Raw genomic sequence first — 14,700 nt, 5'->3', positions numbered from 1 at the left:
GGTAGGGTACCTGACTGCTTATTGTGATCATTCGTCTTTTGGTTTCCTGTAGCTTTGCTCTCTTTTACAAACCCAGTGAACATACATATATTTCCGATTTCAAAGAAATTTGAACAATAGATATAAGACCTAAGTTAAAAAGATTCCCAACAATTCAACTTCTCTGGTTGACTTTAAGACCCACCCCCCAATACGCCCCTTAACTCCCACATTTTAGAGCTCCATGTGCTCCATTTTTCAGGAGCAAAAACCTTTGAATAGGTTTCATAAGATTTGGATTTTGGAATCTGTGTATAAAGATGAGTGGTATGGGATAAATATGTCATGATTAGAAATTTTGTTAGGGCGTGTAAAGAGGGAAAGAACCGTCATTAAAATTCATAATCTGCAATTTTGATGAAATTCGAATCATAGGTATTCCAGTTCGTTTGAGAAAATATAAAAGAAAAGTCTAATTCTTCAATTCCATGTGACACGGGCAAAGCTCGGTATCTCTGCTAGTATTGTATAAAGAGCTGAGTTGCTAGTCAGAAATGAAACACACCCACGAAACCTTGTTATAGTAATTAAATCACTTGCTAATTAACATTGTAGTCTCTCTCCTTGTATGCATGCATGTATGTGTGTGTGTGTATGTGTGTGTGTGTGTGTATATATATAGGTGTAGGAGTGGCTGTGTGGTAAGTAGCTTGCTTACCAACCACATGGTTCTGGGTTCAGTCCTACTGTGTGGCACCTTGGGCAAGTGTCTTCTACTATAGCCTCGGGCCGACCAAAGCCTTGTGAGTGGATTTGGTAGACGGAAACTGAAAGAAGCCCATCGTATATATGTATGTGTGTTTGTGTGTCGGTGTTTGTCCCCCCCACCATCGCTTGACAACCGATGCTGGTGTGTTTACGTCCCTGTAACTTAGCAGTTCGGCAAAAGAGACCGATAGAATAAGTACTAGGTTTACAAAGAATAAGTCCTGGGGTCGATTTGTTCAACTAAAGGCGGTGCTCCAGCATGGCCGCAGTCAAATGACTGAAACAAGTAAAAGAGTATATAGAATATATAAAGAGTATTCTACATGACAGTTTGATCTTACTTCCTCAACAAAAGCATAAACTCAATCCCTATACATATATCAAGAACATTATCTCATACTTGCACATTCCTTAGACATGGACAGTCCATTCCACCATAACCATTACTCTAAAAATGTTGCAAAGTAAAGAAATTCTAAATATAGAATTGAGAAAGCTTCATAAACTTTTCATCCCTTTTTTAAGATGAAGATATGATTTTGGAACGATTTCATTGCTATTTCTACCAGGTTAGATGACTGCTTTCTGCAGTCCTGTGACTTAGGAACTGTAGCTGTTCACCCTAAGTTAACCCTGATTGATACATCCTGTCTTTTTAAGAATATTCTTCCTTTTTCAAAACAGTATGTTGTAAGGGATTTGAGGAAGCATTTGGCTGCTATTTATAGCAAGTTTAAGCAACCACATAGAAGCTCTCTTGATGGTCTTTCACGAACTTTTAGTTGGTACTTTGGTAAAAGTTGATTGTTACCATTATCCCCGATTCTAAATATTGTTATTTAACCCCAGTTAAGCCTGATTAAGCAGACCTATTGCTCAAAGACATTCCAGCTATGATCATCCCATCTTTTTCTCTTGTACCATATTATCCAACATGTGATTTTTGACGTAGATTACACTGCTATTTCTAACAAGTTGAGTGACCATATAGAAGCTTCCTTGAGTCTTTATCTTTGGTTTTGTATTAATTTTTTTTTCCATACTGGCATCGATTTAGCCTGTAACCTTTGAGTTCTACGTTGGTTGGCGAGCAAGTGAGAGGGCTATAGTACCAAAAGAAAATGTATGAGACAACAGAATTAATTAAACTCATTTCATTTATATCATATTTGTTGAAGAAAGTGTCATTAATTACAATAATTTCCAACAGGCCAGTCACTGGTTTGCTACATTTGTGATGATACAGATTGACTATAGATTTTCTGTGCTACTCACTCAGGCACAACAAATAGCACCATTATCATCTTCATCATCAATCCCTGGATATTACTGTCTCACTCCCTAGGACTCATAGGGCTGGTTACCAGGTTTCCATGGCATATAAGTGACAAAGATCACAATGTCCTCCCTGGTTGACAAACATCACACTAGGAAGGGATTTTCATCCAAAAACACATTTTAAAGATTTTCTGGTTTATACCTATTTGCTTTATGGCACACACATACATATATGTACTCAATACTGGATCTTTTATCTGGCTTTCAGAAATCTGGGAATACTGCACAGTATCATGCAATATATTGTACACTATTTTGAGTAAATGGAGCCTGTTTTTGAAATTGGTTAACATATGTGCTAAAACTGTTCTCAACCATTTTCTATCTATGAACCCCTTTGATTACTATTTTATTCTGGTGGACTCCCATAGCAATTTGATGTTTAAAAACTAGTTTTATAGTAACTTCTTTCAAAATTGCTATTTTGTTTTTTACACATTAATTTGTGTAGGTTGAATTATGTAAAATGTCAGAGAGAAAAACCTCACTGTCCACTACATACCTCTAAAGCAAAATTTTTCCAGGATCTCTTAAAATACTATTGTGGACCCCCAATCTTCTCTTTTGTTGTATGGACCCCCAGCTGAGAACCACTGTGCTAAGTAAATGTTTCGTTCTTCACTTTTTTTAAAGTGGATATATAAAGATTAAACATTAACTGCTTTAGAAGTGTATTAATTATGTATCTGTTACATAAAAATCAGGTTCTTTACTTTTTTTTTCCATTTAATTATCATCCTATAAATATTATAGTGTATACATGGTACAGTATGATATAAATCAAACAGCCTGCTTTTAATCATTATTGTCGTTTAACGTCCGCTTTCCATGCTAGCATGGGTTGGGCGATTTGACTGAGGACTGGTGAAACCAGATGGCTACACCAGGCTCCAATCTGATTTGGCAGAGTTTCTACGGCTGGATGCCCTTCCTAACGCCAACCACTCAGAGAGTGTAGTGGGTGCTTTTACATGTCACCCGCATGAAGGCAAGAATGTATTAATTTGAATCTGAGAAATACTATTTAGCTCTTTACTTACATAGTTTTAGTTTATTTTGTATTTTAACTATAAATTTAGACTGCCTGCAGAAAATCCAGAAATCCAAGATACTTCTGGTCCAAAGCTTGCAGTACCATTGGTCTGGTACTGTGTGTGTGTGTGTGTGTGCATGCACGCTTATTATTCTTATACAAGAATGTTGTTGATAGTGACTTCAAAGTTACTGTCAACATCATTCTTGTATAAGAATAATAAATTTGTACTCTCCAAAAATACCAAGTAACCCATCAAATTAATGAAAACTTGTTTTTATTATAACTGAACATAACAACAAACATTAATACACACACGCACAGTGGACCACTCAGTCTCCATCTACAAAATTCCTGAGAAGGTATTGCTCCACCTGTGGTTATGATAGCAAACATTTAATCCCTAGGTATTGGGATTAAATCCAATGAACTTGTTAAGCACTTAGCAGCTATGCTTGTGGTCATCAAATTTTGGCATAAACACTTATTTAAAGCTCAATATTGTTTACTGCTATTTTTAGGAGGTTGAGTGACCACTTAGAGGCTCCCTTGGCTTGAAGTTTCGTTAGTGAATTACTAATTTCTTAATTCATATTGTCTGACTTATCTGCCCCACTCACATACTTACTGTATTTTCCAGCATACAAGTCAATGTAATATATAGTGTAAACATGTTGTGTAAGCATTCAAATATCATCTCCATCTCTCCAACAAATCTTGATGTGTTTCACATGAAATCTTTGGTTCTCCAAAGTTGTCTTCATGTATAAATTGACCTATTCTTTTTGACCGTAAATTTTGGTCCGAAAAATTCAACTTGTATGCCAGAAAATACAGTACATACACAATACACAGCCATCTCAATATGTAATTTGCTACTGACAATTAGCAAGACTGAAAAACTAAATGCTGTTTTTTTTTCTTTTTCTTTCTACATTTCAGACACAGGATATGTTTTAGCAAATTATAAAACTGAACAATGTAAGCGGCCACCACGACTTTGTCGACAGGGCTACGCTTGTCCTCAGTTCCATAATTCTAGGGATAGAAGAAGAAGTCCTAAAAAGTTCCGATACAGGTAAGTTTTTTTCGACTTCTACACATTCTTGTGCATAGACTGGGGTGGGTGGAGTGGAGAGGAAACAGTCGGTTTCTCCTTTACAGCAGTCATGTCACTCCTCTACAGCCAAAAAATGTTCTGCTCCATCCTTTTCTCTCATACTTTATCCCTCCCAACTCATTCTCCCAGCATAAAGCTCCTCCCTTCCAATCAATGTTCATAGTCTTGCAAACTGCATGGTAACCTCATTAGTGCTGCATGGTAACCTCATTAGTGCAAAAAAAAAGCACCCAGTACAGGCTGTGAAGTGATTGGCATCAGGAAGGGCACCTGGCCATAGAAACCATCCAAAGAAACACTGGAGTATGATGCAGTCCTTGGGCTCATCAGATACTGTCAAACCATCCAATCATACCAGCATGGAAAATAATCATCATCATCACCATCATTTAATGTCTGTTTTCCATGCTGGCGTGCGTTGGATGGTTTAACTGGGGCTGCTAAGACCAGGGGCCCGCACTAGGCTCTATTTTCTGTTCTGTCATAGTTTCTATAGCTGAATACCTTTCCTAAAACCAACCATTTCATACAGTGTTCTGGGTGCTTTTAACATGGCACCAGCACAATGGCTATTAAATGATGATGAATGAATAGCTTTTTCATAGCCTCAGTTCGTCACACTTAGGAATCCAGTCAGAAAGTCTATTGATAGTTGCATCTAATGGGACCCTATGGAGGAAATGCCTGAGGAATCTAACCCCACATGCTTCCCTGGAATAGTGGGTGGAAAATATGGATGAATGGATGGATGAATAAATAATGTAAATGAATAATGAAAAGTAAAGTTGACCTTGACAGGTTTCTAATTTAGGAAGAAATTAAAAGGGCAGAACTAAATGTTACTTGGTGTTTTGTTCAAAACTTTTACTGGATCTGCTGAGTTATTACCTGCCGTTTCTTGTTGACATTAAAATGTTGCCAGGCGTAGGTGTGGCAGTGTGGTAAGAAGTTTGCTTCCCAACTATATGGTTCTGGGTTCAGTCCCACTGATGGCACCTTGGGTAAATGTTTTCTGCTGTAGCCTTGGGCAGGCCAAAGCTTTGTGAGTGGATTTAGTAGACAGAAACTGAAAGAAGCCCATCACATGTGTGTGTTCATGTCTCCTTGTCTTGACATCGTGTAATAGTTGTAAATGAGTGTCACTGTCATACAAGCAGTGTCATTCATTTCCAATATTCTGCAAGAACATGTCTGGCCATGGGAAAATATTTGTTGGCACTCCGTCGCTTACGACGTCGAGGGTTCCGGTTGATCCGATCAAGGGAACAGCCTGCTCGTGAAATTAACGTGCAAGTGGCTGAGCACACCACAGACACGTGTACCCTTAACGTAGTTCTCGGGGATATTCAGCGTGACACAGTGTGACGAGGCTGACCCTTTGAATTACAGGCACAACAGAAACAGGAAGTAAGAGTGTGAGAAAGTTGTGGTGAAAGAGTACAGCAGGGTTCGCCACCATCCCCTGCTGGAGCCGCGTGGAGCTTTAGGTGTTTTCGCTCAATAAACGCTCACAACGCCCGGTCTGGGAATCAAAACCGCAATCCTATGACCGCGAGTCCGCTGCCCTAACCACTGGGCCATTGCGCCTCCACTGGGAAAATATTACATTGCTTAGAAACAGATAGAAGCTAGTGACAGGAAGAGCATCCAGCTGTTGAAAATCTGCCTCAAAACTCTGTCCAACCCATGCAAGCATGGAAAAGTGAACGTTAACCCTTTAGTGTTTAAACCGGCCATATCAGGCCAAAATTATCTTCCTGTTTTATGCTCTAACCAGCCAGCTCTGACCTCTCACACCTATCCTACAAAGTCATTCTAAAAATAAACAGGGACATCATCAAAATCTCAGAGTTACAAGATGCTGTACAATTAATTTAAAACAATGTAATTAAACAGGCTTTACATTTGACAGAGTAATCTGAATACTAAAGGGTTAAACAATGATGATATCTCCTGCTTAGTTTTCTTCAAGATTTTGGGCTTTTTCCTTTTATATTTTTGGTGTATTAGTCAGAAGGAAAAGTTTCTCTCATGACCTTTGCTATTTACAGACGTATTGTTCCTGTGGGTGTAATAATGTTGCTTTCTTTTTTTTTTTTAAACAAAACATTCGGTTACTGGATGCAGTTTTAAAAGTTAACCACTCAACCATTAAGTAACAATAGAACCTGTTTTAAGGCAAGATATACAAACTAGAGCAAGCTGTGTTATACACTCCTTGCTCAAGAGCGCAATGAATAGGTGGCAATATCATTGAACTACAGCATTCAACTGTACAGTTCCAGATCAGACCTGATCAATCAGACTTATGATCTCTGGTGTTCCAACCATGACCATCCCATCGTTTTAAAGGCATGTATGACTACATTATCTTGCATGTCCTTTCCTAACATGCTAGGATGAGGTTTCAGTTGTTATTTCTAGCGGATCAAATGCCTGAGGCTTTTACATTGGCTTTTTGTAACATTAAATGTTATATGATACAGTGTGTACTTAAAAATAATAGTAAGTAGGTTATTAGAGTTTGATGTGTGAAGTTTAAAGTAAATTTGTGGGTCACTATGTGGTTAGAGGCGACAGTAATGTGAATGTGTGGTTAGATGCAATCATAAGTGGGCATGTGATACAATCACTGTCCCATTAAGTGAGCCGTACATCTGTGTATCATGTTTCAGCTGTAACAAGATGGTGGTCGCATGTACAGCTGCTATTTCTAGCATCTTGAGAGACCTTGCAGAAACTTCCTCACAGGCTTTTTCTCTGTTTATAGTTGTAAGGAAGTTAATCTGAACTGTAAAAACAATCATTCCAATACATACACAGACACACACACACACACACACACACACATGGATTGCACTGACGTGCATTGAAAAATAGGTTCTGTTCTAATCATTTCAACCAGACTCCTTACCCATTGATTTTTGCAGCAGATGTTTAAACTTGGCATCGACTTCATCTCTTTCACTACTCTGGGAGGAGAATCTACAAATATCGTAGGCATTTTGCCTTGTGGCCTGGCTAACCTATTATGGCTAGGGATGGGGCGATGTGTAAAATTCCTAACTGCTTTCTTGATTCACATAATCGTAATGTTCTATATTCAACAAATGTCCAGTCAACATATTCTTCTGTAGCCTTTCAAATTTGAATGCTGAGCGACCATCGCCTGCTGCTAATACTTTGCAATGCTTTTAACACTATATGTCTATAAAAGATACTTTCTCACAATGAGTACCACAATTTAGAAGGCTTTCAACATATACGTAATATAAGCGAAATCGTGATGGCACCAGTACCAGTAAATCACTAAGCACCGTCCGAGCGTGATCGTTGCCAGAGCACCAGCTGTCTGGCTTTCGTGCCGGTGGCACATAAAATAGCACCATTTGAGCGTGACTGTTACCAGCGTCACCTTCCTGGCACGTGAAAAGACATTCGAGCGAGTTCATTGCCAGTGTCACTGGACTGGCTCCTGTGCAGGTGGCATGTAAAATACACCATTTCGAGCGTGGCTGTTGCCATACTGTGTGACTGGCCTTCGTGCCGGTGGCACGTAAAAGCACCCACTACACTCTCGGAGTGGTTGGCGTTAGGAAGGGCATCCAGCTGTAGAAACTCTGCCAAATCAGATTGGAGCCTGGTGTAGCCATCTGGTTTCACCAGTCCTCAGTCAAATCGTCCAACCCATGCTAGCATGGAAAGGGAACGTTAAACAATGATGATGATGATGATGATGATCACTCATTTTGAACTAATATTGCTTCTGTTGGTACTAATGAATTTTTGTTCTGCCTGCCAGCTAAATGCGACACCAGTGGCCTTTCAATTACTATTTAACTCATTGGTTCTCAAACGGTCCATGTGACCCCAGGGTCTCCATATAAGATTTTTGGGGGTCCACATAAGCAAAATATAAATTGGGGATCCTTGAAAAAGTTCTGATTTAGATGTGTTTGTTTGTTGCAAGAAGCAGCTAAAATTTTTTTCTCAAACACTTTACATAGTTCAACCTATGCAAGCTAATGTGTGAATAACTAAATAGGAATTTTGAAAGAAGCATCTATAAAACTTGTTTTTAAACATCGAATGGAAATGGGATCCACCAGAATAGAATAATGGTGATAGGAGTCCATAGATAAAATAATGATTGAGAACCATTGGTCTAACTAGATCACCTAGCAGCTGATATTTGCATGACATGAGATGACATGGATTATTTGCTGCTGCTGAAGCTAACAAGCAGAGATCATGATCCAGCAATTTCAGTACTAATACCAGGCAACCTTCACCTGCTGCTAATATTTTTCTGTGTTTCTAACATTATATATCTGTAGAAAATACTTATTCAAGATGAACGCTGCAGTTTAGAAGGTTTTCAACATACATACATTTTTAAGTATGTATACAGATTGCTAATTTCTAACCAATATTGCTTCCATCACTATTAATGAATTTTTGTTCTGCCAGCCAGCTAAATGTGACAACAGTGACCTTTCAATCACTGTTTAACCATATCAGCTTGCAGCTGATGTTCGCTTGACGTAAGGTGACATGGATATTTACTGCTTCTGAGCTAACAAGCAGAAATCTAGATCCAGCAATTTCACCACCAATGCTCAGCAATCTTGACCTATTGCTAATATTTTTCTGTGTCTCTAACATCATATATCTATAAAGATAACACAGTTTTGAAGTCTTTCAACATGTAAACACTTGAAGTATGCATATGGATCACAAACTTTGAATTAATATTACTTCCATTGCTTATAACAAATTTTTCTTCAACTTTTATTTCATTGAGACATGTTAAAAACACATCAAATATTGGTATCCTTCCAGGGTCGAATTTTATTATTTAATCCTTTCATTGGTATATTTCTGTTGAAGTACATTGATTTTTCTGTTTCGATTAAATTTGGGAATAATAAAGAATTTAGTAAAATAATTTTGTCATTGTTAATCTGTTTGGAACATAAATAAACATTGAATTTTGAGGGGAAGTTTATAGCAGTTTTGAACAAACTGGCTTGTGGGACTTACTTATTGGCATGCTTCTCGAAAAAGGTTGTCCATGCCAGGTTTATATTGTATTTTAACTATTTTTTTAATTCTTATAATTTTTTTTGTTCTTTCATTCATTGTTTCTCTATTTCAGTGTTTTATAATTATTCATTCTAAATTAATAACTTCCATATATATTGCAGGTCAACGCCATGTCCTAATGTTAAACATGGTGATGATTGGGGAGACCCTGCTCAATGTGAAAATGGAGATAATTGTTCTTATTGTCACACTAGAACTGAACAACAGTTTCATCCAGAGGTAGGGACTTACTGTTTTTCTAACCATTTTCTGAACATGTTTTGAATGAAATGCAAATAGGTACTTAACCATTACAGTAATTTAACCTCCGTGGAGGCGCAATGGCCCAGTGGTTAGGGCAGTGGACTCGCGGTCATAGGATCGCGGTTTCGATTCCCAGACCCAGTGTTGTGAGTGTTTATTGAGCAAAAACACCTAAAGCTCCACGAGGCTCCGGCAGGGGATGGTGGCGAACCCTGCTGTACTCTTCCACCACAACTTTCTCTCACTCTTACTTCCTGTTTCTGTTGTGCCTGTAATTCAAAGGGTCAGCCTTGTCACACTGTGTCACGCTGAATATCCTCGAGAACTACGTTAAGGTTACACGAGTCTGTGGAGTGCTCAACTACTTGCACGTTAATTTCACGAGCAGGCTGTTCCGTTGATCGGATCAACCGGAACCCTCGACGCTGTAAGCGACGGAGTGCCGGCAACAACAACAACAATTTAATCTCCATATTATAGGAAATTAGCATTTTCATACATCCTTCCGTCTTCTCCACCCTCTTTTCTTGGGTAAGTCTTAAGGGTAGAGTCCTCATGTACCTTCTTTCGAGGATCCTATCAGAAGCAATTGTCATTAGATTTTTTGGCTCGATTCCCAAGTGTGACCAACTGAGACTGGATGTTATCCAACCGTCTTGCTCTTGATCTACTCCGAAGTCTCCTGCCAGTTGGCTCCGCTTGAAGTATCCATCTTGTTATTCTTTCCTGTGATACTTTAATCACATATCCATAGTACCAGAGCTTTGCAATCATTCTCGTTTGGTTGTTGGTCATTAATGACCAGAGGTGAGGATGGACTCAGAAACCAAATTAAAGATAGTAAGTTTGGCTTTTTTACCAGCCTCTCTTCCTCTGAGTATTAAACGCTGGAGCTGAAGCATTACTGAGGCTATAGTAGAAGGCACTTGCCTCAGGTGCCACACAGTGGAACTGAACCCAGAACCATGTGGTTGGGAAGCAAGCTTCTTATCTCACAGCCACCTCTCACTCAGCAGCTTTGTAAAAAGAAACCAGTAAAATAAGTACTGAGGTTGATCTGATCGAGTAAACCTCTTTCAGGCTGTACCCCTTACCATAGAGGACACAATACAGTGATGGAAACAAGTAAAAGAACACACACACACACACACACACACACGCACACACACATGTGATTGACTTTACAAACAAGAAAGAAAAACTATCAAGACACACAGTTGGTTTTAAAATGTATTTGTAGCTGAAGCTTTACCCTGTCTCTTATATTTACAAAGAATTTTCTGATTTTCTGTTGCAGATTTATAAATCAACAAAATGTAATGATATGGTACAAAATAGTTTTTGCCCTCGTGGGTCATTTTGTGCTTTTGCACATGTTGAACGTAAGTATATTTTTTAAAATATATTTTTATTGTTTTTTTTTACATGTATAATTACAATATTTCATATGGACTTAAAAGCCTACCTCTTAACTTCTAAATCCATTGCTAGGTTTGTGCATGTATCCCTACACATCCTACTTGGTATTCCAGCTGTGACCATCCTGCCTTTTAGGGGTCTCTCAGTTTAGGTATCTAATGTAACCTATCTTTATTCAAGATGTCATTTGGAAGAATTTAGCTGCTATTTCTAATAAATTGAGTGACCACAGAGTCCACTTCATTGGCCATGGCTGCAAGCTTAAACTGTGCAGTTTTGCTCTGCGATTATGTGATTCTAAGCTCAATCCCACTGCACAGTTCTTTGAATGAATGTCTTCTACCATACCCTGATACTGATCCAAGCCTTGTGAATGAAACTGGGTAGATGGAAGGTACAGAAGCTCATGAAATGGACCATGCCCTACATGAATTTTATCTAGTTGTAGTAAGGAAGAAAAGTGATAAAAACTCCAGCTTGAATTTTGAAAGCGAGGGCTGTGTCCTTCATTCCAGTCTTCCATGAAAACATGTCTGGTCATGGGGGAAATATTCACCTTACCTGGTTATAGGCGAGGGTTGGCAACAGGAAGGACATCCAGCTGTGGAAAAAATCTGCTGGGGCAAAAAATTCCATCTGACCCATGCAAGCATGGAAAAATGCATGTTAAATGATGATGATGATGATGTTGATGATTGTGTGTGTGTGTGTGTACCATCAACATTTTCAAGTTTGTTTTTCCATGCTAGATGTGTATAATATATATAAATGGCACTCTTTGAAAAGGCCAACAAACAACAAAAGGTGTGTGTGTACTTACATAAAAAAAAACTTTGCATTATCCATTATTATCAGATAGCATTATTTCCTTTGCAATGCAAGTTGTTTTTTGAAGCTTAACCTCCCTTTGTGTTTCTTTTATACTTAGCTATTTTGAAGAATGTCCAGATAATTGAAATGATTATGTACTATAAATGTTTGATTGTGTGAGACAAAGTTGTTCTATTATGAATTGAGAGGAAAATTAACTATGACTTACCTTCTTTCCTTCACCTTCCATTACCAACAAATACCATTTTTCAACTGCATCACTTTTATATGTACATCACTATAATTGTTTCTTTTCTTTTTTTTATTAGTCTTTAATAATAATAATAATAACAATCTGCATGTAATAATTAACTGTTTTTATTTGCTGTTTCATTAAAGAGATAGCTTGCAAGTAGGAAGCTGTCAGATAATAGAAAGTAAGTGGTAGTAGAAGTAAATGGTGTGTTTATCTGGTACACTAATGAGATATCATGGAGCTAGGATAGTGTGTGAATGAGAGAATTAAAAGGAGGGGGGGGACTTGTTTTTCCTGTAAAAAAAAATTCTCAATAATTAGCCTACATGCACAAAGCATGACTGTGTGGCAAGAAGTTTGTTTTCTAACCACCTGATCTCAGGTTCAGTCCCACTGTGTGGCAAGTTTTTTTCCACTTCATCCCTCAGCTGATCAAAGCCCTGAGAGTGGATTTGGTAGACTGAAAGAAGCCCATCGTGTGTGTGTGTGGTTGTCTCTTTGCCTTGATTTCACATGATAGTCGTGAATGAATGTCACCATCATGCAAGCAGTGTCCTTTGTTTCTAGTCTTCCATGAAAACATGTCCGGTCACGGGGCATAGTACCTTACTTGGAATCAGGTGAATGTTGGTGTCAGGAAGATCATCCAACTGTAGAAAATCCACCTACACAAATTTCTTCTGACTCATGAAAAAGTAGATGTTAAAATGATGACGAGAATGTTAATGAGTGCAACACCCTAATTACTAGACCATGCACCTTCATGTTTTTATTTATATTTATAATATTTTTTTTTTTTTTTTTTTTTTACAGAGGAAATGACAGCACAGAGAGAATTAAATTTATCAAGTGATAATTCTTTAGCAGCATTTGTAACTAACGCTTTACCACAAAGTAGTAATAATTTAGAAAATAACGAAGGCAAAGGAATGTTGCTTCAAAATCAAAAGGTAAACTATTTTGTGTGTTTCAGCTTTTGTCTTCTCTTTCTGGTAGTTCAGTGTGTGTGGCTGTGTTTGGGCAGTGCAATATGTATGTGACTTGTTACCACATATACACATGCATTGATATTCTCTGAAATGTGTTCACATGCATTCTCTGTCAAGCACACACAGTAATGATATGTAGCATGTACACCCATGAATGTTCACATTTTCTAAAACACATACACTCATTCCGTGGCACTCCGTCGGTTACGACGACAAGGGTTCCAGTTGATCGGATCGACGGAACAGCCTGCTCGTGAAATTAACAAGTAAGTGGCTGAGCACTCCACAGACACGTGTACCCTTAACGTAGTTCTCGGGGGAGATTCAGCATGACACAGTGTGACAAGGCTGGCCCTTTGAATTACAGGCACAACAGAAACACGAAGTAAGAGTGAGAGAAAGTTGTGGTGGAAGAGTACAGCAGAGTTCGTCACCACCCTCTGCCGGAGCCTCGTGGAGCTTTAGGTGTTTTCGCTCAATAAACACTCACAACGCTAGGTCTGGGAATCGAAACTGTGATCCTGCGACCGCCAGTCCGCTGCCCTAACCACTGGGCCATTGTGTCTCCATACATACACTCATATAGACACATTCAATCATATTCTTTGTGACATATGTATACACATTCTCCCAAAACATGTGCACAATCTCTCAATCTCCTGCACTAACCATTATCTTTATTTCTTGAACGTTAAGTAGTTGGTTGGTTCTCTCCATGCCATGAGGCACAGAAAGCTACAACACAATCTCTGCAGCAGCTCTGCTTTCTGACAATGTTCTGGTGTCAAGATACATATACATACTTTCTTTCCAACACGTGCACACATTTTCTCAAACACATGTACACACTTTCTCAAACAAACAAACATATTTTCTCAAACCATTATATTCCGTATTTTGCAGGATACAAACCAACATAGTAGATAGCATAAACATTTAGTGCAAACATCCAAAACATTGTCGTTATCTTCCTAATCCTGCATTTTTCTTTGAATCCTGCATTTCACATTGAATTTTGGTCTGAAAAATTCAACTTGTATGCTGGAAAATACAGTACACATTCTTTCACATGCACATGTATAAACACACATTCTCTCAAACACATACATATGCACATTCCTTCAAATGCTCATACACACACACACACACACACACACACACACACACTTTCTGTATCACATATATACACATTCTCTCAAACTCACGGATTTTCTTTTTATTTATGTTACTATTTAATGAGAAGGGACTGTTTTAGTTCTTGCTTTTTGTTGACACTCCAAGATTGGTGAGATTGTTAAACCGTTGTTCAGTTTGAAAATCTACAGTAAGTCCCTGGTGGGCAGAAAGGGAGTTGAGAGGGCGAATTTTTAAGGCATTCTGACTGTTTGGTAGATTTCTTTCATCATCATCATCATCATCATCATCGTTTAACGTCCGCTTTCCATGCTAGCATGGGTTGGACGATTTGACTGAGGACTGGTGAAACCGGATGGCAACACCAGGCTCCAGTCTGATTTGGCAGAGTTTCTACAGCTGGATGCCCTTCCTAACGCCAACCACTCAGAGAGTGTAGTGGGTGCTTTTACGTGTCACCCGCACGAAAACGGCCACGCTCGAAATGGTGTCTTTTATGTGCCAC

The 14,700-nt window shown here is 38.5% G+C and overlaps 1 protein-coding gene across 1 annotated transcript in view; it reads left to right on the top strand.

The window, feature by feature from the left end:
- The window catches only part of LOC106881788 (RING finger protein unkempt), an 83,771-nt gene that overhangs the window by 33,506 nt on the left and 35,565 nt on the right, over window positions 1-14,700 (top strand). Inside the window, exons 4-7 of the mRNA XM_052976821.1 lie at window positions 4,061-4,196; window positions 9,446-9,563; window positions 10,885-10,969; window positions 12,886-13,022. Coding sequence (XP_052832781.1) covers window positions 4,061-4,196; window positions 9,446-9,563; window positions 10,885-10,969; window positions 12,886-13,022 — 476 coding nt within the window. The remainder of the gene's footprint in view (window positions 1-4,060; window positions 4,197-9,445; window positions 9,564-10,884; window positions 10,970-12,885; window positions 13,023-14,700) is intronic.

Source organism: Octopus bimaculoides, chromosome 25 (assembly GCF_001194135.2).
Source record: "Octopus bimaculoides isolate UCB-OBI-ISO-001 chromosome 25, ASM119413v2, whole genome shotgun sequence".
In the NCBI taxonomy this organism is placed as follows: domain Eukaryota; kingdom Metazoa; phylum Mollusca; class Cephalopoda; order Octopoda; family Octopodidae; genus Octopus; species Octopus bimaculoides.
The sequence above is the reverse complement of the archived record's forward strand: the minus strand, read 5'-3'. Positions and strand labels throughout refer to the sequence as shown.